The sequence below is a fragment of the Halichoerus grypus genome, chromosome 12, assembly GCF_964656455.1.
Source record: "Halichoerus grypus chromosome 12, mHalGry1.hap1.1, whole genome shotgun sequence".
Lineage (NCBI taxonomy): Eukaryota > Metazoa > Chordata > Mammalia > Carnivora > Phocidae > Halichoerus > Halichoerus grypus.
This window is the reverse complement of record NC_135723.1, coordinates 82,700,411-82,728,179: the sequence shown is the minus strand read 5'-3', so window position 1 is coordinate 82,728,179 and position 27,769 is coordinate 82,700,411. Positions and strand designations below refer to the sequence as shown.

The 27,769-nt window shown below is 50.0% G+C and overlaps 3 protein-coding genes across 3 annotated transcripts; 1 reads left to right on the top strand and 2 right to left on the bottom strand.

Moving 5' to 3' along the window:
- FSCN3 (fascin actin-bundling protein 3) lies at positions 1 to 5,646 on the bottom strand. The gene is made up of 6 exons (XM_036101550.2): positions 5,506 to 5,646; positions 3,785 to 4,481; positions 3,341 to 3,459; positions 1,505 to 1,664; positions 857 to 1,027; positions 1 to 206 (listed from the first exon to the last, which is right to left on the bottom strand). The coding sequence occupies exons 1-6, from the start codon at positions 5,644 to 5,646 to the stop codon at positions 1 to 3; spliced, it is 1,494 nt and encodes a 497-aa protein (XP_035957443.1).
- A 1,555-nt stretch (positions 5,647 to 7,201) lies between these two features.
- ARF5 (ARF GTPase 5) lies at positions 7,202 to 10,339 on the bottom strand. The gene is made up of 6 exons (XM_036101552.2): positions 10,180 to 10,339; positions 9,580 to 9,660; positions 9,108 to 9,217; positions 8,439 to 8,510; positions 7,784 to 7,909; positions 7,202 to 7,679 (listed from the first exon to the last, which is right to left on the bottom strand). Exons 1-6 carry the CDS (start codon positions 10,244 to 10,246, stop codon positions 7,593 to 7,595), a joined length of 543 nt encoding a protein of 180 aa, XP_035957445.1. The 5' UTR covers positions 10,247 to 10,339; the 3' UTR covers positions 7,202 to 7,592.
- Positions 10,340 to 13,082: 2,743 nt separating this feature from the next.
- GCC1 (GRIP and coiled-coil domain containing 1) lies at positions 13,083 to 18,290 on the top strand. The gene is made up of 2 exons (XM_036101553.2): positions 13,083 to 14,507; positions 15,407 to 18,290. Exons 1-2 carry the CDS (start codon positions 13,476 to 13,478, stop codon positions 16,700 to 16,702), a joined length of 2,328 nt encoding a protein of 775 aa, XP_035957446.1. The 5' UTR covers positions 13,083 to 13,475; the 3' UTR covers positions 16,703 to 18,290.
- Positions 18,291 to 27,769: the final 9,479 nt, after the last annotated feature.

Sequence of the window (27,769 nt, the reverse complement as noted above, 5' to 3'; positions counted from 1 at the left end):
CTAAAACTCCCAAATACAGTCTTTGGTAATCTCTTCGCTGTCTGCCAACAGGGTGCCGCTTCGGTCGGATCGCATGTAGAAGCCATTGGGCGCCAGCACCGTGAGCAAATTGCTCCCGTGAAGCTCTATACAGAAGTTGAGAGCAAATTTTCCCCAAGGGCGAAAGGTGCCGAAGGATGTTATTGACCAGAAGGCTCCACCCTGTGCTGGGGAGGGAAGGGTGAAAGATGAAGTCTTCCAGCGGTACCACCTGCCGAGGCTCCCGGGAAGCAGCCCCCCGGCCCTGCCTGTGTCGGCAGGTCCCTCTGTGGAAACGCAGGAGGGCTGGGGTTTGCTCTGCCAACCCATTCTGGGGGCCTTGAAGTGTGAAAGAAAAGTGGAGTTTCTCTTTGGAGTTTGCCTAAGAGAAAACTCTTCTGGGGTGCCTGGGTGGCTCAGTTGGTTAAGCGACTGCCTTCGGCTCAGGTCATGATCCTGGAGTCCCGGGATCGAGTCCCGCATCGGGCTCCCTGCTCAGCAGGGAGTCTGCTTCTCCCTCTGACCCTCCTCCCTCTCATGCTCTCTGTCTCTCATTCTCTCTCAAATAAATAAATAAAAAAATCTTTAAAAAAAAAAAAAACTCTTCTGGAGTTTTCTCTTAGGCAAATACATAGGGGTAGAAATACTGGGTCACATGATAAATGTGTGTTTATATATATTTTTTAAGTTTTTGTTTATTTATTTAAGAGAGAACAAAGAGAAACTCCATTTTTCCTCTTCAGATGAGTAGGCTCTGAGCCGCAGGCCATGAAGTCTGAGTTGGGGCTAAGGCAGGAAAAGACTGTGAACCCAGGGCCAGAGAAGAGGAGCTCCTCACCCTGGAAGTGGTAGATGCCTTGGCGGCAGGGCAGCAGGTGAATGCAGTCAGGCTGATCCATATTGCACTTCATGAGGTCGTGCTCTGAGGAGGTGCCCACGTACCCGTAACGACCTCGCAATACAAGGAAGGGCCGGTTAGCTAATCGAATCCCAAATTCCTCACTGGGGCCTGAAAGAAATAGAAAGGAGTTATTTGGATGAGCTGCTTCTAGATGCTTTCCCAGATAGAAGCAGGAAGAGGGACGCTAATTGCAGAAGGTTTTCAACTTTTTAACAATTACTGAACACCTACTATGTGTCGGATCTTAGGCGAGGTGCTTATAAAATGTTTGTGAAAGCACTTAGTACAGTGTGGATCCCAGGAGGTTTCAATATTCTTCCTTCCTTTGAGATGTGTGAATCTATTTAAACTTCACGAGAATCCTATGAGGCAGGCAGGTTGGATATCACCTCCATTGGTAATGGAGCCACGGAAACTGAGGCTCAAAGAAGTGTTTGCCCAAGTGATGACAAAAACTCAGTGATTCAGCAAATACACAGACCCAAATCTTCTGACCAGAACTCCAGTGCTCTTTCTATTATATCCCAGCTCCCTCTGAAAACATCTTGACTTGGAATAACCTGGCAGGAGGGCCACTCTCCTCACCTGGAATGGTGGCATTGGCCATCAGCAGGCCATTGTCTATGATGCCCAAGAAGCGTCCACTGGGAGACTGCAGGATGATCCTCCCACAATTCCAGTGCACACGGAAGAAGGTGTCAGCCTCCATTGGATGCCCATTAGCCACCACTGTCCTGTGGTGTCTCTGGAGAGATTACAGGGAGCAGAGAAGAGAAATAAGAACAAAATCTCAGCTTTCTTCCCATCATTTTTATTCCTAGACCCTTTCCCACATCCCACCCACTGGCTTTCTTCATTCTCCCAGGGCATGATTTATGCTTTCACATCCTTTTTTTTTTTTTTTTTAAAGACTTTACTTACTTATTTGACAGAGAGAGAGAGCACACAAACAGGGGGAGTGGTAGAGGAAGAAGCAGGCCTCCTGCTGAGCAGGGCAAAAGATTTGAACAGACACCTCACAGAGAAGATATACAAATGGCCAATAAGCACATGAAAAGATACTCAACATTATTAATTATAAGGGAGATGCAAATTAAAACCAAAATAAGATGTCACTGCACATCCATTAGAGTAGCTAAAATTAAAAAGACAGACAATAACAAGTGTTGATGAGGATGTGGAGCAATTAGAACTCCCATACATTACTGGCAAGAACGTAAAGTAGTATATCACTTTAGAAAACTATTTAACATTTTCTTAAAAATGTAAACATGGGGCACCTGGGTGGCTCAGTCGGTTAAGTGTCTGCCTTCGGCTCAGGTCATGATCCCAGGGTCCTGGAATCGAGCCCGACATCGGGCTCCCTGCTCAGTGGGGAGTCTGCTTCTCCCTCTCCTTCTGCCCTTCCCCCCTGCTTGTGCTCTCTCTCTCTCTCTAGCTTGTTCTCTCTCAAATAAATAAACAAAAACTTAAAAAATATATATAAACACACATTTATCATGTGACCCAGTATTTCTACCCCTATGTATTTGCCTAAGATAACTGAAAATATGGGCCCACAAAAAATTTGTACACAAATGTTGCTAGCAGCTTTATTTTTTTAAGATTTTATTTATTTATTTGAGAGAGAGAGATCGAGAGGTCACAAGCAGGGGGTAGAGAGAGAATCAGGGAGCCTGACATGGGGCTCGATCCCAGTATCCTGGGATCATGAACTGAGCCGAAGGCAGATGCTTAACCGGCTGAGCCACCCAGGTGCTCTGCAACTCTATTCACAATAGCCCAAACCAGAAACAACTCAAGTGTTCATCAACAAACAAGTGGATAAACAATTTATGTTTGTGTTGATGAGTAGTAGTATGGAACACTGCTCAGCAATGAAAGGGGACAAACTACTGATACACGGATCATGAATGAATCTCAGAAACGTTATGCTGATGAAAGGAAGAATACATACTGTAATATGGTGTGATTCCATTTATATGAAATTCTAGAGTAAGCAACTCTAATCTATAGTGACAGAAGAGTAACAGTGGTGGAGGGGAGGGCAAGGGGAAAGGGGAACTGACCACAAAGGGGCAAGAGGGAATTTCTGTGGTGATGGAAATATTCTTTAACTTGTGATTAGGTGTATACATTTGTGTATACATGCAGAGGTGTATTCATTTGTCAAAACTTATTGACTTGCACATTTAAATGAGTGCACTTTATTGTATAAAATTGTGCCTCAATAAAGTTACTTTTTCTTTTTTTTTAAAGAGGCCCCATTGGATGAAATCGGGCCCATTGGTTGAAAATTTACAAGGGCCTCCACAGTTCACCTCAGCATCTGGTCACCTGCCTTGAAGAAGAAGAAAGTATGTCTAGAATGGGAGAGCTCAGAGATTAAGGGCTCTCTCGCTCAGGAGGCCCGTGTCTCACCTGGGCCAGGTAACAGCCATTGGCTGCACGAAGCTGTAAGGTAGGGCTCTCATCATCACATTCAAACTGGAACAAGGACATCGGGGTTATGTGCTCAGAGGCGGCACATACCTCAACATCTGCAGAGAAAAACATGTCAGAAGGAGTCACCCTCAGTCTCAGCCCCTCCTCCACACTTTATGTCTGGGTTTCCTCTGTTTTCCCTCCTCAGCCTTTACCACCTTCTGCAGATCATAGGTGCCTGGAGAAGACCCAAGCTACTTCCCCTAATAGCCCATGCCTCTGCCTTATCACCCTGCTCCATGACCTAAGAAATCCTGTTGGGACCCCAGGATCTTATTTATCAGCAGGTTCAAAAATCTTTGCTGATCTCCAAGACATTTTTCTCTTTTCAGCAGTCAGCTCTCTCCCTCCCTCCATAGCTGTCTTGGACCCAGCACTTGCCATAGATGATGGAGAGGAACTTCCGAGTCTTTGACCTGAGGCTGACCCAGGTGGGACAGCGCTGTAGGACGAACCACTCCTCACCCCTGTGGGGATTGGAGCCCAGGCCCAGGAGCAGACGTGCGCCCTGTGGGTACAACATGCCTCCTTCTCCATCGCTCAGTGCCACGAGCCCTCCCGGCCGCACCTGCATGTGAAAAGCTGTCTGTGTTGAGGGTTGGGGGACCAGCCGGTCTAAGTGGGACAAGAAGAAGTGTGCTGAGGTCTCCAGGTGGTAGCATCCGTCTTGGAAATGCAACAGGAAGCCACATTCCTCCAGGCAGGGAACTGGTGCGTCCACCCAGACGCGGCCCATGGTGGGGTCAGCCCGGGCATAGCAGTGGTTGACAGGGCTGTAGAGGATCACGTGGACATGCAGGGCTGGCCGGGGGGTCCACATGTGGTAAGCCGAGAGGACTCTGGAGTTGCAGAACACATCCTCACCATCAGACTCCAGATAACGGCCGCTAATTATGCACTGGAGGGTCCACTTGCCATTGCGGTGGAAACGCAGGAGGAAGCAGCCATGGTGGCTGGTCCTTGGCCGGCCATAGCACAGACTGCCGTCTGCCTCGCACAGGAGGTAGAGGCCCTGCAAGCCCCTTAGTCGTACCACGGCCTGGGCGTCGTGCTCATTGCTCACCAAGATCTCCCAGGTCTGGAGGCGTTGGGAGGTAGAGGAAGGAGATCAGTACTGCCAGATGATGAGGCCAGGGAGTCCTACCACCATCCCCCCCAGCATCACCCTACAACCTTCATGGGACCAACCACCTTCCCCTCCACATTGGCCTCCATGGTGACTGTCAGCTCTCCCATCCTCTCATCCAACAGTAATCGAAAGATTGCAGGAGACCCTTACTACTAAAATCTGAGCACTTTTCAAGATCCCAAGAGAAGTTCTAAACTCCTACCTTTTCCCGCTAACAGAATATAAACGCCCTTCTCTCTTACTTCGTGGTTTCCTTCAATGACTACTTTTCTAAGAAGTGCTCTGGTTTAGGTTTTACTTTTCTCTTCCTCACTGTTGCCCCTGGATAGCATGCTAGCTAACACGCCCCGTCCCCAAAGCCCACCTCCCCAGCATGGTGGGAGAAGATCAAGACCTCTTACAAGCAGGCCCACGCTCCAGGGATAAGAATGGGAACACACACGGTTGAGATGCAATCGTCTGGTTCAAGCCTGGATCAACCCTGTTCTAAACGAGGGCCTGGCTACGCCACACTCTGGGGTAGCACTGCAGGATTGCCAGCATCCATCTCTAAAACGAAGATGCACTCTCCCAGAGGGCTTGTAGAGTTCCCCATTCCCAAACCACAATCCGAACAGAATCATGGGCCCTGCAGTCCCTCCCCCAGATGCCCACAATCCTGCCTTCCAGCCTCGGCTCTTCATCTCTCCTCTTCATGATGACACAACCACCCGGTGTTGGTGGAGGGAAGAAAGCAGCCAGAGGAGGCAAGGCTGCAAGGGTTGAGGCTTTGCCTCTCGGAACAGGTTTAGAGAGGGGGAGAGGGAGCGATAGAGACCTGTGAGCGAAAGCCTGGGGGAAGAGGGTCTCGGTCTGGCAGTGATCGAGAGTGTACCCCAGCCAACACACACACACACACACACACACACACACACACACACACGGGAGCTTGGCCACTGGGAAAGATGACTCCAGCACAGGTTTGCTTGGTTACCTGTCTCCGGCCCAAACCCTTTGCAGTAGCAGTGACCGTGTTCTTATATGCCTCAAAAGTGAGGTAGGATCCTGCCCAGCTGATGAGCCCAACCCTTAGCTCCTCAGGCTTGGGTCTTCGCGTCCACTCCACCTCCTCCATGGGGCCGGCACCGCAGGTGATGACTCTGTCCGGCCCAGCCTTCCCCCCACTGGTGCGGTTCCACAGGCCATAGGGCCTGGAATCAGGCCTGTAGTGCCCACCAGAAGATGTTCCCAGAGGGCATTTCTCAGGCAGAGCCTGGCCTAGGGCCCAGCACCTCTGTGACCCGGGAGCATTGTGACTGTGAGGGCTGCCTCCTATCGGTGGTGGGGAAAGGGCACTGGCCTGGCCATGTCCATCCACAGCCCAGAGGAAGTGGGTCTAGGGCCTTTGGCGTTGACCTCCCCGAGCGACTCCAGGCGCGGAGGTCACTGAGCTGAGACTGGGATTGGAACTTCGGCCTGCGGCAGTGATCACCTCAGACTACAGGCAAGTGTCTTCCCTTCTTCGCTTCTGTTTCTCATTGTAATCACAGGATAAAAATCAACCTCTTTCCTCCCCACGAAGTGAGGGCTGTCTGGCTCCCTAGGGACACAAGTGTTCAAGTTCAAGGTATCCAGGAAAAATATATTAACTTTTACAGCCCTTGGGAGAATAAGACCAAAATGTCTCAGAAGGTGCTTTTCAGGAAGGGTGAGGAAACCCTAGATAGATAACCAGCAAGGACCACATGACTCATACTCATCAGGAAGGGCTGGCTCAGAGCAGGGGAGGGAAAATGTCCTGGGTGGGGGGAGCATGGGGCATCTTCCTCATAATCCCCAGCTGCACTGCTGCTAAGGATCCCAGCCCCTCCCCTCAAAGGGTCCCTGTCGGCCAACACCCTCTGGGACTCATTTCCTACAAAGCTCCTGGAGAAGATCAGTCCAGAATCTGGAGAACTTGACAACGTGAAAGGAGAAAGACAAGAAGAAATAATGGCGGTGGGGTAGGTTTTAAGCTTTGCTGGGATTTGAAGAATGCGCAAAGTAACCCACACTTGGGGAAACAGCCCACACTCCTGGTTCCATACACACACTTTCCTATTCCCTGTGGTGGGGGTGGGGTAGGTCTCCCCAGGTAGAAAGAGTTCCAGTGCACGGGGAGGAACTTTAATCCCCAAGGATTAAAAGGGACCTACCGATGTTTTATAGAATAAGGCCAATAGCCTACTAGTGACAGAATCACTTGGGTAATTTCTAAGATGCATATTCTTGAGCTTCAGACCACTCCTAATGAATCATATTTTCTGAAGTGCACCTCAGGACCCTATTTTTAAAAAATATCCCCTCCTCCCCAATTTTAATGTTCACAGTACTCATTAAGAACCACTGCTAGGAGATGGAGAGGCACAGTATGTATGGGATTTACAGAATCATGAAGGTAGACCCCGTTTCCCTCAGCAAAGGTCCCCTGGAATTGGGGAGGAAATGTTATTTCCTCCCCTGGGACCCCTGAAGTACTTATGGCCTCAAGAATAAGGTGGGAGAAGCTGAGCTAGATGAAGGCAGCAGGGTGTGTGCGCATGCTGGGGGGAGGGGCTTGGCTCCGCAGCCTTGAGCCTCCCCCATATCGCATTGTCTCTTTGTACCCAACAATCCAGCCCCCCCACTTCTAGGCTACAGACAACAGCGTGTACAAACCACAGCAAATTTATTACTCAATGTCCAGTGCCACATCATAGCACCACCCGGAGCCCTCACCTTCCCTCCCCACCTGGCCCCAGGGGGACACCCGAAATGGAAAAAACAAAAGTAAACCCAGATCCCTGCTCCTGCTCTGGAAGAAGGGGCCTTAGCCCTGGAAGTCCCTTCCACAGGTCCCAGCAGGCAGGAGAGCGGACCCCTCCGTGCCCAGAGAGCGAGGCTCCAGGCTCCAACGACAGAGAGAACATGCAGGCAGGAGCAGAGGCCTGTGTCTGTGGGAGAGGAGTGGGAGGGAAGGGCACTGCCTGAGGAGTCCGGGAAGCTGGCCATCCCGGGATGCACGCGGGAGCTTCCGGGCAGCAGGGGCCGGCCCCTGGTTGGTTAGCGCTTCGACAGCTCATGGGACAGCCAGTCGAGCCCATCATACAGGCCTGTGCCTTGGGTGGCACAGGTGGCCTGGACGTACCACTGTGGGGAGAAGGAAGGAAAGATCAGTAGCAGGGAAGGAAGGGGGGATGCCTTTACTTCCCACCCCCTACCCGCGGCTCCCTTGGGAGGGGCAGGAGCCTCACCGTGCGGCTGCGCAAATGCTGCAGCCCCAGCTTGTCGGTCAGCTCGCTCACGGGCATGGCGTTGGGCATGTCCTGCTTGTTGGCAAACACCAGCAGCACCGCATCCCGCAGCTCGTCCTCCTGCAGCTGACAGAGGTGAAGGGGATGGAGTCTGGAGTCCTGGCCGAGTCTCCAGGCCTCCCCTTCCCTGCTGTGGAGGGGAACCCCCCTTTCTACCTTCTAGCATATTCGTGGGAAACATGTAACATTGTGTAGACTACTGCTGAACACAAGATAGAGAGTCCTAAGTCAGCGTGAAGCCATCTGGCTTTAAATCCGGAAAGAGTCTTTTTCTAACGCCTTGCCCTAGTCAAAATGACAAAATTTCCAAATGGAAAAACAAGAATGTAAGATGATGTTTCTCTCCACCACATATAATTCCCCTTTCCCCACCAACTCCTTGGATGTGAAGACATGAGCATTCAAGGAAAAAGTCAGTCCTATGCTTTTTTACCTGACTCAAATTCAAAATACAGTAAGATACGCCTTGTGACTGTGTCCACAAAAAGAAATACATTCAAGGCCTGTGAGATGTTCCTGACTTTCACCCTAGCACAGAGATCTCAGAGATCTGTCTCCAAATGAGGGCTCAGTTCCTGGGGCTCTGGGTGCTCACCATCTTCTGGAGTTCATCAGCGGATTCCTGGACCCGCTCTCGGTCATTACTGTCCACTACGAAGATGAGACCCTGGGTGGCAAGGAAGAAAGGACAAGCAATCACTCCTACCTGGGACATACCCTAGTCTGGCTCTTTCTCTCTTTTTCCCATCTTTGTGTCTAAACCTTCTCATCTTGTAAATTTTCACTAAGGCTCTGCACACATGCTGGCACCAACTGGAGACAGCCTGCAAAGGATACAGCTTCTGCCGTTAGGCGAGCAGTGTTGTTAGAGGAAGTGCAAGGGAACAGGGAAAGACCGGACGAGAGCTAAATGAGGCAGCATGAGTGCACCTGGCTGGCTCAGAGCATGCAACTCTCGATCTTGGGAGTTGTGAGTTCAAGCCCCACGTTGGGAGAAAAAGCTTACTTTAAAAAGAAATAAATAGATAGATAGATAGATAGATAATGCAGCCTGGCCCCAGAGCCCTGCTTCTCAGGAGAAGCTAAGGTGGCTAAGTCTCAGAAGACTAAGGCCATTCCTGAAGAATGAGTAGAGGTAAGCCTACAAACGGGGATAGATAGGAGGTAAAGGTCTTTTCCTGGCTTGCGGGCCTAGTGTAGGCCAACATCTCGGTCTCTGTAGCCCTAACACTTTTTCTCCTGGGGTTGGGGAGCCCCACCCCACCTGAGTGTTCTGGAAGTAGTGCCGCCACAGAGGCCGAATCTTGTCCTGGCCTCCCACGTCCCAGACTGTGAAACAAATGTTCTTGTATTCCACTGTTTCCACATTGAAGCCTGGCGATAATTGGAAAAAAAAAAAAACAAAAAACATGAGAACAAAGTCCTGAAAGAAAGGAACTCTCTAAATCTAGGTGGATTCATCCCGGGACATAAAACCAGAAGGCAATGATCAAGTCCCATGGGAACAGAACCCCAGAGGACAGGCAGTCCACAGACCAGGCGGGGCTGGGTCACATTCACCCCGCCTCGGCACCATCCAGCAACTAAAGGTAACTGTGACCCACTTCTCAGGTAGCAGTGTCTGGTGTCAGGGTCAGCTCCCTGCAGAGGTAAGGGCCTCAGGCTGAATGGGTAGCAGACCCTGGGAAGGCCTGCCGCCAGCCTCCCGCTCCTCCCGGCCTCGCCTCAGAACTCACCTATGGTGGGGATGGTGGTGACAATCTCCCCCAACTTCAGTTTGTACAGGATTGTGGTCTTGCCAGCTGCATCCAAGCCAACTGCAAGGAGAGGGGCATAGGGTTGGAGACGGGAGCGAGGGAGCCCTCTAGAGACCAGGGAAGGGGAGAGGCCAGGACAGCTGATGGAGACGGGGGCGGAGAGCCCAAGCAGGTGCGCGCTGTTCTCTACCTTCGAGGCCTTAAGAGCAGTCTGGGTGGTGAGCACCAACCCGTGCCCCCGAAGCGGGCGAGAGGTGGGAGAGGGCTAGGGGGTAAGGGGCATGGGAGGAGGGCCGCGCTCCTTTTAAAAGTCGTCTCCAAGGGCGGAATCCTCCCTTCTTACCGGCCGGGCCGGGGCGGAGGGAGCTTCACCCCACCCAGGCCCGCAGCTCCCGGGCTCAGGCCCCGGGGTCGGCGCCGCAGACCGCGACCCACCCGAGAGCAGTGGCCCCAGGGGGTTAGGAGGTGGGCGACTCAGGGTCAGAGACCCGGCTGAGCCGGGCTCGGAGGGACGCGGGGGTGGGAGGGCTGCGCGGGGGCCGAAGCTCCGGCCCGGGCCGCGCGCTTGATCTGCCTCACCCATGAGGATCCGCATCTGCTTCTTTCCGAAGATCCGCGAAAAGAGCGCGGACACGGTGAGGCCCATGGCGGGGCCCGGGGGAGGGGGTGCGGGCACGGACGCGGGGTGCGGACTGGAACCGGCCGGCCGCTGGGGGATGGGGCGCAGCAGCAGAAGGAGGAGGCTCCGCCGCCGCCTCCGCGCGTCCCGGCCCGCCCTACGTCATCGCGGGCCCGCCCCCGGCCGGGCCCCTTCCCCGCCCCGCCCCTTCCCCGCCCCCAGGCTCCGGCTCAGGCAGAAACTGGAGCTTAGCGACTCTCCCCAGCCTCGCTGCGTCCCGCGCCGGCTTTAAAGAGGGAAAGAGTCTGGGTCTCTCTCCGTTTCTAAAGCGCTGGCAGGTCTGGGGCTGCTTCAGCGGCAGCCCGAGCGGGGCCGAGGAAAGTCTACAATGCTCCACGACGGCCCTCGACCCCCAGCTTTAAGTGGCCGGCCCCTGGGCTTTGGTTTGTCGCGTCCAGCCCACCCTGCGCTCCGGTTTAGCTCTTGCGAACTGGCATCATCCACCGCATGCACGACTCTCCTAGGCGAGCGGAAGCTCTGTGCTCGCGTCTTAGTCCTCTCTTTGGCCCCCTCAGCGCCCAGAGAGGGAGGGGCCTTGAGCGTTGCAGGCGGTTCAAGTGACCTTAGAATCTCGAGAGGAGTACGCTGGAGGTGGAAAAAGAAGGTGCCCAAGCTCTCGCTGGCCTTCTTGGTTTCGCAATCAGCAGAACCTACTCCTGCATGCAGGAGAACAACGCCTTTGCCTCGATGGCCCCAGACACAAAGTCCTTCAGCTGACCCAGGCAGCTTTTTTGAAGCTTCTTTACTTTGCCACAGACCTGGAAACCCGGATTTTTACTGCCCACCTGTCCAGGAATTTATGAAACTTTTGTGGCCCTAGACTCAAAGTGCTTCACAAGTAATTTCCCCACTCAGCAAAGGGGGGAAATAACAAGACAGGAATTAATTTAAATTTCTTCTGCGATGGAGACTGGGTCAGTGCCAGGCACCTAATAAATGCTTAACAAATATAGTACTTGGTTTGGATGAACTAATAGGCTACTCAGTGGAGTAAGGGCAAGCAATTTGAAACCGGAGTGCCAGTAGGCTTACGGACTGGACGTGGTGAGGTGAGCTGAGAATCAGAGAACCTTCATTCATTCACTCATTCAACAAATATTGAATGCCCACTATGTACCATTGTTCCAGGTCTCAGTTCAAATCTCAGTTCTGCCTCCCCCCCCTTTTTTTGAGGGCTTAGCTTCAACGATTCTCACAACCTGTTATTTTCTACAAAAGGAGACTAATACCTGCCCTATCTCATGAGGTTATGGTGAAGATTAAAATGATGAAACAATATATCTGAATGTTTTGTATAGTACAGCTGGATTTTGTCTGGGCCACTAAGAAATTGACTAGGTCTGAACAGACCTCCAGGGTCTGCCCCATCCTGACCTGAAAAGTCTGTAAAGAGAACAGGCTTTGGGCACCAGGTATGAGTGGGTCCATGACTTTCCTTTACTCTTCAGCCACAGACTTGCATTCTTAAGAAGGCTTTTTACAAGGTTGAAGAGTGCATTTAAGAGTCTCAATATAATAACAGAGCTCGTGGTGACGAGGTCAGTGCCACATCTTTAGCTCTTTTAATTAGCCTCTTCCTTTCCATCCCTGTTGTCCTTGCCCTATTTCACTACCATCTCTTCCTCAGGACAGAAATAGCCTCCTTACCAATCTCCTGCCCCTTGGTATCTTCAACCTGTCATACAAGTCCGGATGATGCCACTCAAGATTAAAATCTTTTAGTGTCTTCTTAGCCCCCGAGATAAGGTCTAAATGCCTTAATTTGTGTCTCCACCTATTGTGCCTGCCCCGTCTGTTGCCCACCTCCTTCACATACCCTAAGCTACTGCCACGAAGTGATTCTCAGTGCTTCCCCGCGTGAGCCGGGCTCTCTGATGCCCTAGGAGTCCTAGCAATCTTGTCCCTCTGCCTGGAATGCTTGTTTCCCTCATCACTAGTTAGATGGGACAATCGCTACTCATGCTTCAGATCCCCAAGTATTTTCCCTGAGAACCTTCTCTGCCTCCCCTAGACAGGCCTCCCTCCTAACTTCCATATCACTTTGAATATACCCATACATACTGGTATGAGAGCAGGACTTGTGTTTGTACCTCTGCTCTCTCACTAGAAAGGAGCTCCTTGAGGTCAGGACCTTGTCTCTTCATGGTGGTCACCTGGAGCAGCACTTGGTATGTTGAGTGTTGGACAGATATAGATAGGATTCCTAGCTGTGTGACCTTGGGCATGTTATTTAACCTTTCTATGTCTCATGTTTCTACCCACTGAGCAGAATAACTGCAAGGGCCAAATATCAAAACTCTTGTTAAGGTCCTGGAATACACATGGCACATAGGATGGAGGTCATAGCCATAGGGTGCCCTCTACATACATTTGTTGAATCAACTCAGCGGAACTCAGCAAGGGTGCTAATAATTATTATACTATATACTTAATAGGTGCCGAAACTGTCCTATCAAGAGTTGCAGTTTTCATGGTCTCAATGGGAGTCTTACTTGTTGATCTTTAGGGTCAGAGATACTGAGCCCCAAATGTGAGGAAGAGTCGCTCATCCGGGTGTTTGAGAAGGACCCAGTGCGACGTTGCCCACTGTCTCTCGCTCATCGTAGACCGAGGGTAAGCTCAGGCGCCGCCACCAACACATTATCACTCCGGAGTCCTCGACATTGCTTGCCCCGCGTTCGTAGCCCTGCTTGGTTCGGAACAGGCCGCCTCCCATCCACCGGCCGAAGTAGCTCCGCCCACCTCCCGCCCCTGGGGGAGGAGCCTGTTGCGTCGCGCTGTCGTCACTTCCAGTGGACCCGGAAGCGCCGTCCTCTGGTTGCTGTAGTTAGGAAGTCGTGATGGGGTTACGCTCGGTTTAAACCCTTGGCCCGCGGTGGGCTGACGGCCGTGGGCTGGGGGTCTAGTGACTGCTGTGGCCCGGGCGAGCGCGGAGCAGCTTCTGGGACAGTACAGGCGAACCCTGGCCGTGTGCTTCTCCTGTGCCGGCGTCGCTCCGCCTCTAAGATAGGACCCGCCCCCGCCCTCGGTGCCTGGGACCCGGCGGGCGCTTCTGCCAGGCTGCCCCGCGTCCGGCATCCGGTTTCGGACAGCTGGGAGGAGCGACTTCGGGGACAGTTCTCTCCCTGTCGTTTACTGCCCCCGCCAAGGTCTTCGCGACCCTCTTCTGGCTGACGTCGAGCAACCCGTTCTGAACATGGAGAAGTTTGGTATGAATTTCGGGGGCGGACCGAGCAAGAAGGACCTGCTAGAGACCATTGAGATGCAGAAGAAGCAGCTCCTCCAGTACCAGGCACGTCTTAAGGATGTGGTCCGCGCTTATAAAAGCCTCCTGAAAGAGAAGGAGGCTCTAGAGGCCAGCATTAAGGTGCTGTCGGTGTCCCACGAGGCGGATGTGGGCCTCACAGGTGTCCAGCCTCCAGGCCTCTCTTTTCCTGACTCTGTGGATGACCGATGCTCCACTCACAGCGAGGATAGCACTGGGACCGCCACCAGCTTGGATACTGCGGCCAGTCTCACCAGCACCAAGGGTGAGTTTGGGGTAGAGGATGACAGGCTGGCTCGTGGACCACCACCTCCAAAGTCCGAAGAAGCCAGCGGGTCGGAGAGTGGCGTTAGCAGTAGCAGTGGGGATGGACCCTCTGGGGGTGGGGAAGTGGACAAACGACTGCACCAGCTGAAGACTCAGTTGGCTACTTTGACCAGCTCTTTGGCTACAGTCACCCAGGAGAAGTCTCGCATGGAAGCTTCTTACCTGGCTGACAAGAAGAAGATGAAACAGGACTTAGAGGATACCAGTAAAAAGGCAGAGGAGGAGAGGGGCCGTCTGGAGGGAGAATTGAAGGGGCTGCAGGAGCAGATAGCAGAAACCAAAGCCCGACTTATCACCCAGCAGCATGATCGGGCCCAAGAGCAGACTGACCATGCCTTGATGCTTCGTGAGCTCCAGAAACTGCTGCAGGAGGAGAGGACCCAGCGCCAGGACTTGGAACTTCGGCTGGAAGAGACCCGAGAAGCCCTGGCAGGACGGGCATATGCAGCTGGTCAGATGGAAGGGTTTGAGCTGCAGACCAAGCAGCTAACCCGTGAGGTGGAGGACTTGAAAGGTGAGCTGCAGGCTCTTCGGGATGAGAAGAATCGGCCCGACCCTCGGCTGCAGGAGCTTCAGGAAGAGGCTGCCTGCCTGAAGAGCCATTTCCAGGCTCAGTTGCAGCAGGAAATGAGGAAGGTAACTATTGTCATCTCCTTCAAATGGTAGTCATTTAGCCTGCAGTAGGAAATATTAGGGTTTGGGCTCCTTTGGTAGTTAGAACTAAGTGGCTGCGCTGGCAATTTTTGATGCTATTCAGAAGGTTGCCCCGTGAGTCCTGGGAAATCGGTGTGGTGTGGTGTTGACAGTGTCCACAGAATGTGCTTCCAACAGGATATGGGCTTCCGCGGCGCAGGCTGGTTTGGAACCAGACACCTGGGAACTCTGGGCCGTGGCATCTCACCAGCTGCGCTCTGTGAAGCGGTATAGCTAGTGGCCGCTGCCCAGTGAGAGGAGCGTGTCTGCCTCGGGGCATGTGCGTTACACAGGGGGCGGATACGCCTATAGGTAGGGGGGCTGGGGCGGGGTGGTGTAAAAGGAATCTTCTCACAAGTAACCTCTCACGATTGCTTCGAGTCAATTTGCCTGTTCCGGAAAGGTGTGCTATTTTACAGTGCTCCTTTCAGTGTGGAGAGAGATCCAACTGAGTTTTGAACTTCCAGGAATATTGGGAGAGGAAAAGAATGTCCTATGATTTCTTAGTAGGATTTGGGGAAACAGATGATAAACAAAGGTAACACGCTTCCCATGTGAGCCTTGTGTATGACAGGAGAAAAGTGGGGGCACTGAAGCAGAACAACAGCAGATACACAGAGGTTCTTGATACGGTTTGGTGTGCTGTATCTCTGGGAGCAGAACCCAGCCAGGTTACAGGAACTTTCGTTAGTTTCCGAAGCAACGTACAAAGCCCCAGTTCCCCTTCTCACCAGGCCATCCCAGTCCTGTGACCCCTTGGCCCCCCTCTCTTGCGCTCTCAGTTTGCGGTGGGCCTTTGCGGCTTTTCTGGACGCATTGCCATCCGTTCCCTTGTTTTACAGACAGCCCTGGCAGAAGATCAGCTACGCCAGCAGTCTCAGGTGGAAGAGCAGAGGGTGGCGGCCCTGGAGAATCAAATATCTCAGGTGTCCGAACTGCTGGGCACTTATGAGAAAGCCAAGCAGAAGGACCAGCTGGCCATCCAGAAGCTGAAGGAGCGCATCGTGCAGCTGGACCTGGAGAACAAGACGCTGGCGCTGGCCACCTCCAGCCGCTCCCCGCTAGACAGCCATGGCGAGGAGTCCAGTCTGGATGTCAATGTCCTGAAGGATAAGATGGAGAAGCTGAAGAGGCTGCTGCAGGTGGCAGCCAGGAAAAGCCAGGTGAGCCTGGATGTGGAGAGGCTCTGTGACCTGGAGCTGCTGGCCGGCTCGGAGGCTGCCGACGGGGAGAAGGCTTCTGCGCTCTACTACCAGCAGGAGCTGAAACAGCTGAAGGAGGAGTTTGAGAGGTACAAGATGAGGGCCCAGGTGGTCCTCAAGAGCAAGAACACCAAGGACGGTAATCTGGCCAAGGAGCTGGAGGAGGCCCAGGAGCAGCTCACGGAACTGAAGGAGAAGTACATCTCCCTGCGGCTGTGCTGCGAGGAGCTCGAGCGCCGGCACCAGCAGGAGGCCGAGGGCTGGAAGCAGGAGCTGGCCCGGCTGCAGCACGCGCACCGGCAGGAGCTGGAGAGGAGCCAGCTGGACTCCAGGGACCGCACGCTGAGACTGGAAGAGGAGCTGCACAAGCAGCGGGACCGGGCCCTGGCCGTGCTGGCCGAGAAGGACTTGGAGCTGGAGCAGCTGCGTTCCGTGGCCTTGTCGTCCGGCCTGCCGGGGCGCAGGAGCCCCGTGGGCGGCGGGGGGCCCGGGGACCCGGCCGACTCGTGCGCCCCAGACAGCCTGACCCAAGCGCTGCAGCTGGCTGCGTCCAGCGAGCCCACTTTCTTCCTGTACGCCGAGCAGCTGGCCCGCAAGGAGGTGGAGATCACATCGCTGCGGAAGCAGAGACACACGCTGGAGGTGGAGGTGCATCAGCTGCAGGACCGGCTGCTGGAGGAGGGCGAGCGGCACCGCGAGCAGGTTGGAGCCCTGCAGAGCCACATTGAGAAGAACATCAGGGACCAGAGTAGGGAGGGAGCCAACCTGGAGTACCTCAAAAACATCATCTACCGCTTCCTGACCTTGCCTGACACCCTGGGCCGCCAGCAGACGCTCACGGCCATCCTGACCATCTTGCATTTTAGTCCCGAGGAGAAACAAGTGATCATGCGGCTCCCGGCCAGCGGTAGCTGGTGGCCTTCTGGCAAGAGATGATGCCCTTGTCAGTGACTGCCGAAATCTCTGTGCCTCTGTGTGGGAAGGACAGACTAGTTTCTGCTGCCCTTCTCTTACATTATCATTTTTTTTCTTCACTGTGTTGAACTGGGAGAGTCTTTAATGTGGGATGGGGTTTTCTGCCAAAGGCCATTAATGTCACCTTGTCTTGGGCCCTAGAGATCCTGGAGATGCCCCAACAGTATGTTCGGGTGGTGTGCTTGTGAGGGGAAGAGCGGGGAGAGATGAAGACTGGAAGGTGCCAAAGTTGGGGGAGTGGTGAGAATCTTTCAAAATAAGACTTTCTGTTTTAGTATTATGCTCCTAGCACAGAACCAGGAGTAAATGTGACTCCAAAGGGAGTTCAGTTATTTCTAAACACTCACAAGGACCGGCTCTTTACTCCCTATCTCATCACAGTCCGAGTCTGGTCCACCGCTGCCCCAATTTTCTGGGGACATAAATCTGGGTTGGAGAGGGACCAAGAAGTTTGAAATAGTGACAGATTGTCCCCTATTGTCCACAGATTCTTCCGTCCCGGAACTGGGAAGCTTGGTCTAGTTGGGGCTAGGTACGGCCCTGTCAGGCTGGACAAAACACACCCATAACTATGACCATCCTGTAGAGGGCCCCGAGCACACGTCAGTCCTAGACATTTCCTGAGTAACCTGCTTTTGGCCTGAATAGGGTTATCTCGGGCTTCTTGCACTTGACCCTGCCTTAACCTGTCTGCCTCAGGTTGGCCTGAGATTGCGACTGAATGATTTTGCTAGCTTTTCCTCAATGTTGAACTTCCATTAAGAGAAAAACCTGGCTCCTTACAGAGAAGGGTCCAATTGGGAAACTCTGATCCTGTCTAGATACAAAGAATTAGCTCAGAGATTTACAACCTCCTCCCCTCCCCCACAGCTGTTTCTGCCTTTGTAGGGACCGAGAAGAGGAGGAAGATTTGCTGATTCCAGAAGATTCTGTGACTCTCACAGGAAAGTGGTGGAATTTTGGCGGAGGGGCTGGAGTGCCAGCTGACCCTTGGATAGCATTCTGGCTAAATCTCCACCTCCCTGCAAGCCAGGGTGTACTTGGGTTACTGTCACCAGGGTATCTTGCCCACTTCTTTAGAGGGTCATAGAGTTTCAGTACACAATCCTCGTCTTCCCCACATACGTTACTATAATTTTTCCTCCTTCCTGGGTTTTTTATATTTGGTCTTGCGCAAGTAGATTTAATCTGCATGTAAGGAAAGGGGCCTTCAGGCTATCTGGAAAGGAGGGACTCAGAAAAGTTGGGTTGAGAGAGACCATATCAGTTCCCCTATTCAATCCTTTCCCCAATCTGCTCTTGCTGGCTATAGAGATCTTTGGACCCTAAAGACCAGTGCTTTGTCACTGACTGAACTAATATATATCTTCCTGTTATTTCATCATAGAGAGCTGTTGTGAGGGTTTGGGGTGCAGAAGACTTTGATTAAATGTTCTAATTGGGAGGCTGGGTGCCCTGGAGTATCTACAAACAGCAGACTCAATGAAACAGATGTGATGTGTTCAAATGACAACGTAGACTGTGGAGTCATTAAATCTGAACAACCTGACCTGTGTGCTTTCCTAACAGTATGCACGTATATACATATACACATACACAGAGTGTGAGTGTAAATGGTGAATAAAAAGGATAGAGATAATATATTAATCCATGAGTTTGAGGGGCGCCTGGGTGGCTCAGTCTGTTAAGCATCCGCCTTGGGCTTAGGTCATAATCTCAGGGTCCTGGGATTGAGCCCTTCATCAGGCTCTGCACTCAGCAGGGAGTCTCCTTGTCCCTCTGCCCCTCGCCCTCCCCATGCTCGCTCTCTCTCTCTCTCTCTCAAATAAATAAAATCTTAAAAAAAAAAAAATCCGTGAGCTTGAATCTAGAGAGGAACATCTCAATGCTCTAACTACCTCAATTACAAACAAAATTTTCAGCCTGGAATTATGTGTGTGTGTAAGCAGCTACACTAGAAAAAGCTTTCTCCTGGGTTTGGTGGGCCGGCTTGAAACTTTAGAAGTAATCCGTTTTTTGAATGCTTTATTATGCTTCAAATCAGGGTTCACAGTATCCTGGAAAAATTTCTTAGGATTTCAAACTAAACTAAAATCATCTCTTAATTGTGTTACCCGATCCCCTTAAATGTAGCATATATATATATATATATATATATATATATATATATTTTAAGATTTTATTTATTTATTTGACAGAGAGAGACACAGTGAGAGAGGGAACACAAGCAGGGGGAGTGGGAGAGGGAGAGAAGCAGGCTTCCCACGGAGCAGGGAGCCCAATGTGGGGCTCGATTCCAGGACCCGGGGAGCCCCTGCAGCATATATTTTGATTGTTATTTCTAGGTGGTTTTGGACAGCATAGAAAGATCCATGTCACAGCTGCTTTCCTAGGACCAATACCTATGCTTTTGACTTTTGAGAAGATACCACATAGGCAAAGAAGCAAGTCAAGTTCTGATTAATAATTTTTAAAGTATTGATGTTTATAAGCCTATGAATGCTCCCTACTGAAATGGAAAAGGCTTGGTCCCTTCCCACCCTTAAGAACACAAGTTCTTTATCTCCCTACATTTTCCTCCCAAGTATGTTTCCAGTTACTTGACTGGTTTTCCAGTGCTGGATACTCTTCTAAGAAAGGAAAGGGGGAGAGAGAGAAAAAGAATTGAGATCAAATACAGTCAGAGAAAAATGTTTTCCCTCGGCCTTGGTTCCAGAATATCAGACAGTGCATGAGGTGGTGTCAATAAAGTACTGAGACAACCTTATTTGTTTATTACCACAGAACTTGGGAGGATTGCTGAGAACAGATGCAGGGAGAAGGGGGCGGGAAGGCAAGCTGATCATTCTAAGGGCTTTCTGCTTTCCTCCCTCCATCCCCCATCTCTTGTTGGGTATCTCCTCTCTGGGGAATAAATAGCCATATAATCAGGCCCTAGATATAAGTCCCCATCTGCTACCCAGAACTCTAGGGCTCTTGGCCTTGTCTTGAGAAGCTGCCACTGCAGGGTTGTTCGGGAACTCTTGCCAACCGTGCCAACACCGTGTCGAGCCATTCACACCCATTGTATCATTTACTCCACACACGTGTTGTTATCCTCCCTTTTTACAGATGAGGAGAGAGTGGTTGAGATGTTAAATTTGCCCAAGGTCATGTAACTGCTAGATGTCCAAACCAGGTCTGATTACCCAACGCCAGCTCAATCTGGGTATGCTCCTGTCCAAGTCTCAGGACTTGGGACGGTCAGCGCCTGTCTCCACAGATGACTGCTAGGGGTGGAGAGACTGATGTCTAAGTTGAACTGGGTTGGTTCAAATGGAGAGAGTCTCCAGCTATAAAATTGCAGTCAAGCGAAGTTGCTACGCTATAGAGTGAAACAGGCAGCATTGGTTCTTTATAAAGAGTCCTAAAGCTGCCCTGTCCCCCAGGGCTCATTTTTAGGACTCGGATCACTAACAGAGCGGAAGGAGGGCTGGGTACCAGCTCTTGCTGTAGTGGGTTCCAACTATAACCTCTAGTAAAGCTGGGGAAACAGCTTGGGGAATTAAAAACAGAACCCTAATGAATGGGTCCCTTTACCGATCGTCGATCCCCTTTACTTCCTCCCCTCCTCTGTCTTCCCGTGCCACACTAGGCAGCCTGCTTACCTCAGCTGGATGGTTGTGGGGCGAGGAACTAGGCTTACACATTCTGGGTTGAAATCTCAATTGGATGTCCTGTCAGTTCTGTGACCTTATAAATTAATCTTACCGAACTTAATTTTCTTAAAATGGGGATAATAACACCTATTTCAGGGTTCTATCCTCATTTTATTTTATTTTATTTATTTATTTTTTTTAAAGATTTTATTTATTTATTTGACAGAGAGAGAGAGAGCAAGAGCAGGAACACAAGCAGGGGGAGTGGGAGAGGGAGAAGCAGGCTTCCCGCCGAGCAGGGAGCCCGATGTGGGACTCGATCCCAGGACTCTGGGATCATGACCTGAGCCGAAGGCAGACGCTTAACGACTGAGCCACCCAGGCGCCCTCTATCCTCATTTTAAAGAATTAAGTACATAAAGAACCAGCCCAGTACCTGAAACAAAGTAGCTGCTAAACCACATTAGATGCTTTTTTTCCAGGAGTGTGTAGGTGGCAGAATGGAAGTTAGCTTAGCTCTCCGGATTTAAGTCCAGTGTTTCTTAGCCTCAGATGTTGCTGTAAGCAAAAGTAGAAATAACAATGGCCTTTTGTGGAGTGCCTGCTGTGAAGCAGACTGCTAGCATTTTCCCTACATTATTTTACTTAATCACACCAATCTTGTGAAACGTATCTATTTTGCAAATGAGGACATGGAGGCTTGGCAAAATGAGATGAATTGCCCAAGGCTTAGGGCTGGTAATAGCGTAATCAGGATGCAAACACGTGTATCTGAGGCCATGCCGTCCACCGTCAAAATATTTTGGAGGTTAGTAGTTAGAGTAGGGTCCGTTGTCTTTCTCTTAGTTCAACCGCTATCAGGCCTCTGAAAATGCAGCTTCAGTCTAGGGAATATCAGGCCCTTCCCGGGGGAAGTCCTGTCCTGGCAGCCGTATACTCCACTGGCCTATCTGCCCAGCGTGGAGCTTTGGTCAGCTGAGCTGAGATTGGAAGGAGTCTGGAGGCCAAGCTTGTTATGCTGGTTTGTAGGCCTACGCAGAGTCACCTGGTCAGCTTCCATTTTCTAAAACTGGGATCCTTGCCACTGTTCCTTCTAACTTCACAGTCCTCCCCCAGCCACATCCCAACCCCGGCAGTATGCTCCTACCGCTTCACACTCAGCTGGAATGTCACTTCCTCCATGTCGATTTTTTTGATACTTAACCATGTGCAGGTGCTTCCTTCTCTGAGGTCCTTTGGCACTTTTTTCATACTGACCTTGGGCGCAGTGATTTCCTGTACCTTTTTTTTTTTTAAGATTTTATTTATTTATTTGAGAGAGAGACAGAGCACAAGCAGAGAGAGCTGCAGGCAGAGGGAGAAGCAGGCTCCCCACTGAGCAGGGAGCCCGATGCGGGACTCGATCCCAGGACCCTGGGATGACGACCTGAGCCGAAGGCAGATGCTTAACCGTCCCATCCCGTACCTTTTTTTTTTTCTGAGAGGGAGACATGGTGGGGTGGGGCAGAGGAAGAGGGAGGAGCAGACTCCCGGCTGAGCAGACTCAATGGATCCCAGGACCCTGGGATCGTGACCAGAGCTGAAGGCAGACGCTTAACTGACTGAGCCACCCAGATGCCCAACCCAATAATATTCTTTATAGGATTTGTCTTCCTCTTGTAAATGATCCTGTCAAGGATCACATATTGCATTTAGTTGTCATATCTCTTTAGTCTCCTTTAATCTGGAATAGTTCCTCACCTTTTCACAATCTTTTATGACAGTGGCATTTTTAGATAACACATGTGAAGCAGACTGCTAGCATTTTCCCTACATTATTTTACTTAATGTAAAAGCCCCCTCCCACTTCAACAGAAGTTTCTTCATTTTGAGTTTGATCTTTCTTCATGTTCCCTGCCAGAATATTATACAAGTGATATGATCTCAGAATATTACATCTAGAGGCAAATGCTATCCATGTACCCCTCACTGGTGATATTAATTGTGGCACCCAGACAGATGTCTGATTTCTTCACTGTATGGTTAGTATTTTCTGCCTTGCTACTAATAAGCAATCTATGGGGAGATGCTTTAAGTCCCCGCAGATACCTGCTTCTCATCAAAGTTTTCCCTCCTAAATTTAGCATCAACCCATGATAATCCAATCATTACTCTCTTGACCGTGATGGTTGCAAAAATGATTTTCAACTCCAGCATTTATCTTTTGGTCCTTGATATTTTCTAAGCAAGAGCCCTGCCTTCTCCATCGCTTATTTAATAGTTTATCTATTTATTATTAGTATGAACTAATGGATTCCTATTTTTCCACAGTTTATAATTCACTATTTTCCTTAATTATCTTGGCTCAAATTTCCTCAGATTTGGTAAAAGTCCCTTCAAACTCCTGTGTTCTGGTGACATTCCCCCATCATTTCTGGCATAAAAATGTGTGTCTGGCTCATGTTATGGGTTCTATACCCCAGTCCTGGAATCAGCGATTTCTCTGGGGATCCCTGGTTCCTTTCAGTGGAGACTGGAATCAGAAACCAATATCTGGGAGTGATGTAAGCTCATTGTTACTGGGGTGTCTGCTTTTAGGTCCGCACAGCAGGCAGGAAGTGTAGGCAGACAGGAAATGTATGCATATAATGTATATACATACACACACGTACACATGTGGCTATACCCTTTACAGATCCTGAGTTCACACCCATACCTCCAATTCCAGTCCATTTCCACACAGTGTTTCTGTATTTGTGTTTCCTTTCTTCTACAGCAAGAACTCTAGGATGGAGTCCTTTAATGCTTCATTAATATTAAATGTTTCATTAACATTTAAAAAGTAGGCAGAGGGAAAAGAGCACAGGGAGACAGATAAGGAACAACCAGAAAAGGTGGAGAAAGCCAGTGGAGGGGATGAAAAAGAATTCAAGGGAGAGTGAGTTTCATCATGGAGAGAGTGCTCAGCCCTGTCAAATTAAAAAAAAAAAATTATTTAATTAAAAAAAATTTATTTATTTGAGAGAGACAGAGAGAGGGTGAGCGCAAGCGCAGGGGGAAAGGGAGAGAGAGTCTCAGGCAGACTCTGCACTGAGCATGGAGCCTGATGCAGGGCTCGATCCGACAACCCTGAGATCATGACCCGAGCCGAAAGCATGAGTCAGATGCTCAGCTGGGTGCACCACCCAGGTGCCCTCAGCCCTGTCAAATTTTAAACCACATGCCAACGGGATTTGAAATGGCTTTTTAACATTCACACACATTCCTGCTGTGGAACTCAGCAACTGTTTTCATTTTGATGCTCCCTTCCAGTATCTGCCCACAGGGGTCCTTGCCTTTATGCTGCACGATTGGGACAGGCTGCGAGATAATTTGGTGTTTTTTTTAACTTGAGATTATGTTATAACACGTGTTCATTTTCCAAGTGTCCCCTCCCCTGTTTTAATGGCTGTAGTGATTCAGGAGGGAAGAGGCTTCCTTTGTTTCAGTTTCTGGGGCTTCCCTGGCCACTCACGCCTTTGCCCCTTCATCTGCTCTCTGCCCCCCCCTCACAGAGCTGCTGGCATTGAATCCAGAGCGACAGCAGTTTCGTATGGTCGCAGTCTACCGGGCCGGGTACTACGTCTACATGTAAGAAAGACCGACTGAAGAGCTTCTCTCTGCTATGAATTTAATTATTCATTATTTATTCACCAAAACAACCTCATGAAGCATTATTATCATCATCCACCTTACATCTGAGGAAACCGAGACAAAGGAAATTAAATAACTTGCCCAAGATCACATAGCTAGCAAGCAGGAGGTGCAGGATTTGGGCCCAGAAAGTCTGGCTTTGGGTCCCGGGTTCTTAATCACTACCCTACAATGCCCCTCTAGAACAGTATTGCTAAGCTTAAAAGGACCAAATCTAAAGTTGTTGAAGGGCCCGGAACCAGTTTTCCTGCTAAGTGAGTGTGAGTGCCCAGTGTTTCCCCCTTTTAGAATTTATTATTTAATGTATGTGGGCATTGCTCAGTAGATGTCAGAACCGGGAGGCTAGGGAGTGGGCCTGCTCTTCATCCCCTCATCCCTAGTGCCTTGTGCAGTGCACAGAGGAGACATGCCCTCGACATTTGCTGAAGGAGAAAGGAAGGAAGGAAGGGAGGGTAGTAAGTGGAAGGTAGGCCTTGGGTTGGAGACTGGGAGGGCAGGCGGGATAAACTGTAGCAGGCATCAGTTTGACTTGTGTGGGGAGTTGGGCTGGGAGGGGCCACCAGGCTGGGGTTTTGTACTTCTGGCATCCAGAGTAGGACGGCCCAGAGGGATGAGTGCAAGCCAGAGATGCTTAGTGTCAGTCAAATGGTGAACCCCCGACCCAAAGAGCTGCTGCCAGGGCTCAGAAGAGGGTGGAGGCCAGGGGGGAGGGGAGAGGCAGGGAGGAATAAACCCCTGAAGGAGGGAGGCTGTAGCATCTTTGAGTTCCCTTGCCCTGGGAACCATGCACGCTACTGTGGTAGGTCTGAAAAACCTAGACCGCCTGCCTACCTGACTTCAGGTCACGGCCTAGAAAACCAACGTGGAAAGGCTCAATTAACTTAGTGTCTTTGAACTCTTTCCAGAAGTGCTAGATGTGGTGGCAGAATGCCTGCAACCATACAAATGTTCTTAGGAAAGCGGGCTTTTGATTTCTAGCACCTGGGACTCAAGTTCTTTGAAAGAGTAAGAGACAAGGCTGAGGACCACTCCTGAAAGAGATAAAAACAAGATACCAATTTTGTCATCACCTGTCTCTGGGAACTTTGTGACTCATTGTTTTGTTTTTGTTTTTAAAGATTTATTTATTTGAGAGAGAGAGAGAGCACGTGCATGTGCGGTGTGGGGTGGGGAGGGGCAGAGGGAGAGGGAGAGAGAGAATCTCAGGCAGACTCCCTGCTGAGCACGGAGCCCAATGTGGGGCTTGATCCCAGGACCCTGAGATCACAACTCAGGCTGAGACCAAGAGTTGGACACCCAACCAACTGAGCTACCTAGGTACCCCTGTGACTCATTGTTTTTAATCTGTCAAAAGGGGAAGCAGTGCATTTACATAGTTTCTCAAAGTTATTGTGATGATCAAATCAAGCAGCGTATTAAAAGTTTTTAGAAAAGTGTAAAGTAGGGCGCCTGGGTGGCTCAGTTGGTTAAGCGACTGCCTTCGGCTCAGGTCATGATCCTGGAGTCCCGGGATCGAGTCCCGCATCGGGCTCCCTGCTCGGCAGGGGGTCTGCTTCTCCCTCTGCCCCTCCCCCCTCTCATGTGCTCTCTCTCTCTCATTCTCTCTGTCTCAAATAAATAAATAAAATCTTTAAAAAAAAAAAAAAAAAAAAAAGAAAAGTGTAAAGTATTGGGCTGCCTGGGTGGCTCAGTCGGTTAAGTGTCTGTCTTCGGCTCAGGTCACGATCCCAGGGTCTCAGGATCAAGCCCCGCATCGGGCTCCTTGCTCAGTGGGGAGCCTGCTTCTCCCTCTCCCTCTGCCCCTCCCCGAGCTTGTGCTCTCTCTCTCTAATAAATAAATAAATAAAATCTTAAAAAAAGTCTAAAGTTCTTTAAAATGTAATTATTAATGTCTGACATTTTATACACTAGATAACGTAATACAATGGCAAATTAACTACATGCTGTTGAAGTGTCACTTAACCCCCAGCCTGCCTCCCCCATTCCACTGTCTTCCTAAGGAGTAGATTCATAGTCTCAAAAGGATGAAGTGGGGGGAAATATTAATAGAAGTATTGATTTGTTCCTGATGCCATAACAAATTACCACAAACTTGGTGAGTTTAAAATAACACAAATTATTATCTAACAGTTCTGGAAGTTGGAAGTCTGAGAGAGGTCTCCCTGGACTAAAATCAAAGCTCTGTTCCATCTGGAGGCTTGAGGGAGAAGCTGTTTCCTTGCCTCTTCCAGCTTCTAGAGGCTGCCTGCGTTCCTTTTCCCATGGTCCCCTTCCTCCATTTTCAAAGCCAGCGATGTGACATTTCTCTGCGCCTTTCTCCCAGAGTCACATCTTCCTCTATCTCTCTTCTGCCTCCGCCTTCTACTCTTATGGACCCTGTGATTACATTAGGCCCGTTGGGATAATCCAGAATCATCTCCCTATTTCAATTCCCCTTTGTCATGTAACCTGATTCTGGAAATTAGGACATGAACATCTGTGGGGGGACATTAGTCTGCCTACCACAGTATATATTTGGAAAATAATTTACCTGGAAAGAATTTTAGCAAAAACAAAAATGTAAAATGAAAATTCTAACTTCTTGGTAATAAAGGCTCCCAGTACTACTGGATGATTCTTAGCGATACGCTTTTTCATGGGAAACCAGCAACACCTAGTGTCTCTCCAAATAAATTTCAACAGAAAACACAAAGTGTCCTCTAATTAAAATGGTAGAATAGAAGGTGCAGCTCAGTGCCTGATGGCGGAGAAAGGAAATTCTCACCACTCAGAGAGGGAGAAGGCTGACGATTCTCTCTTCTATCTGTTCTTTTTTTTTTAGTATGATGTTTTCAAGGTTCATCCATAGCTCTTCTATCCATTCTTTAGACCTAGTTGTGAACCCCCACATCCATTCGTATAACCAGAAGTATTTAAATTAATTCTGTTTTGGGCATGGCACAATACTGGGCTCTGTGATAGAAGAAGAAAGATAAAAGCATGATCCCCATCCTCAAATTTCTTCCAGTCTTATGGGGCAGACAAGACACACCCTGGCAATTAAAGCATATATATATATATATATATATATATATATACACCCATTTACAAAACACTAGAGACTTAATGGCAAGGGTACCAGTTATAATGAGGCTTAGTGGTACATATATCAAAACCCGAAAGAACACTGGCTTCCATAGCAGAGAAGTGTATTTCTTGTTCTTGTGAAAGAATTTGTGTAGTCATTGGAAGCCCCTCAAAAAGTTCAATGTAGAGTTACCATAGGACCCAGCAGTTCCACTCCAAAGTATATACCCAAGAGAATTGGAAATACACTTCCATACAAAAACTTGTACACTAATGGTTATTAATACATATAATAGCCACAAAGTGGAAACAACCCAAATGCCCTCCATCTGCTGAATGGATACTAAATGTGGTATAATCCACACAATGGAATATTACTCAACCATAAAAAGGAACAGAGTACTGATAACGCCACAACGCGGAGGAACCTGGAAAACATTGTGCTAAGTGAAAGAAGCCAGACACAAAGGCCGCCTAGTGTATGATTCCATTTATATGAGATGTCCAGAACAGGTAAATCCATAGAGACAGAAAGCAGATTAGTCGTTGCTAGGGGCGGCAGAGCAGGGAGGGAAGAATGGAAGTGACTGCTAATGAGCATAGGGTTTCTTTTGGGGGTGATGTTCTGGAATTAGTGGTGATGGTTGGACGG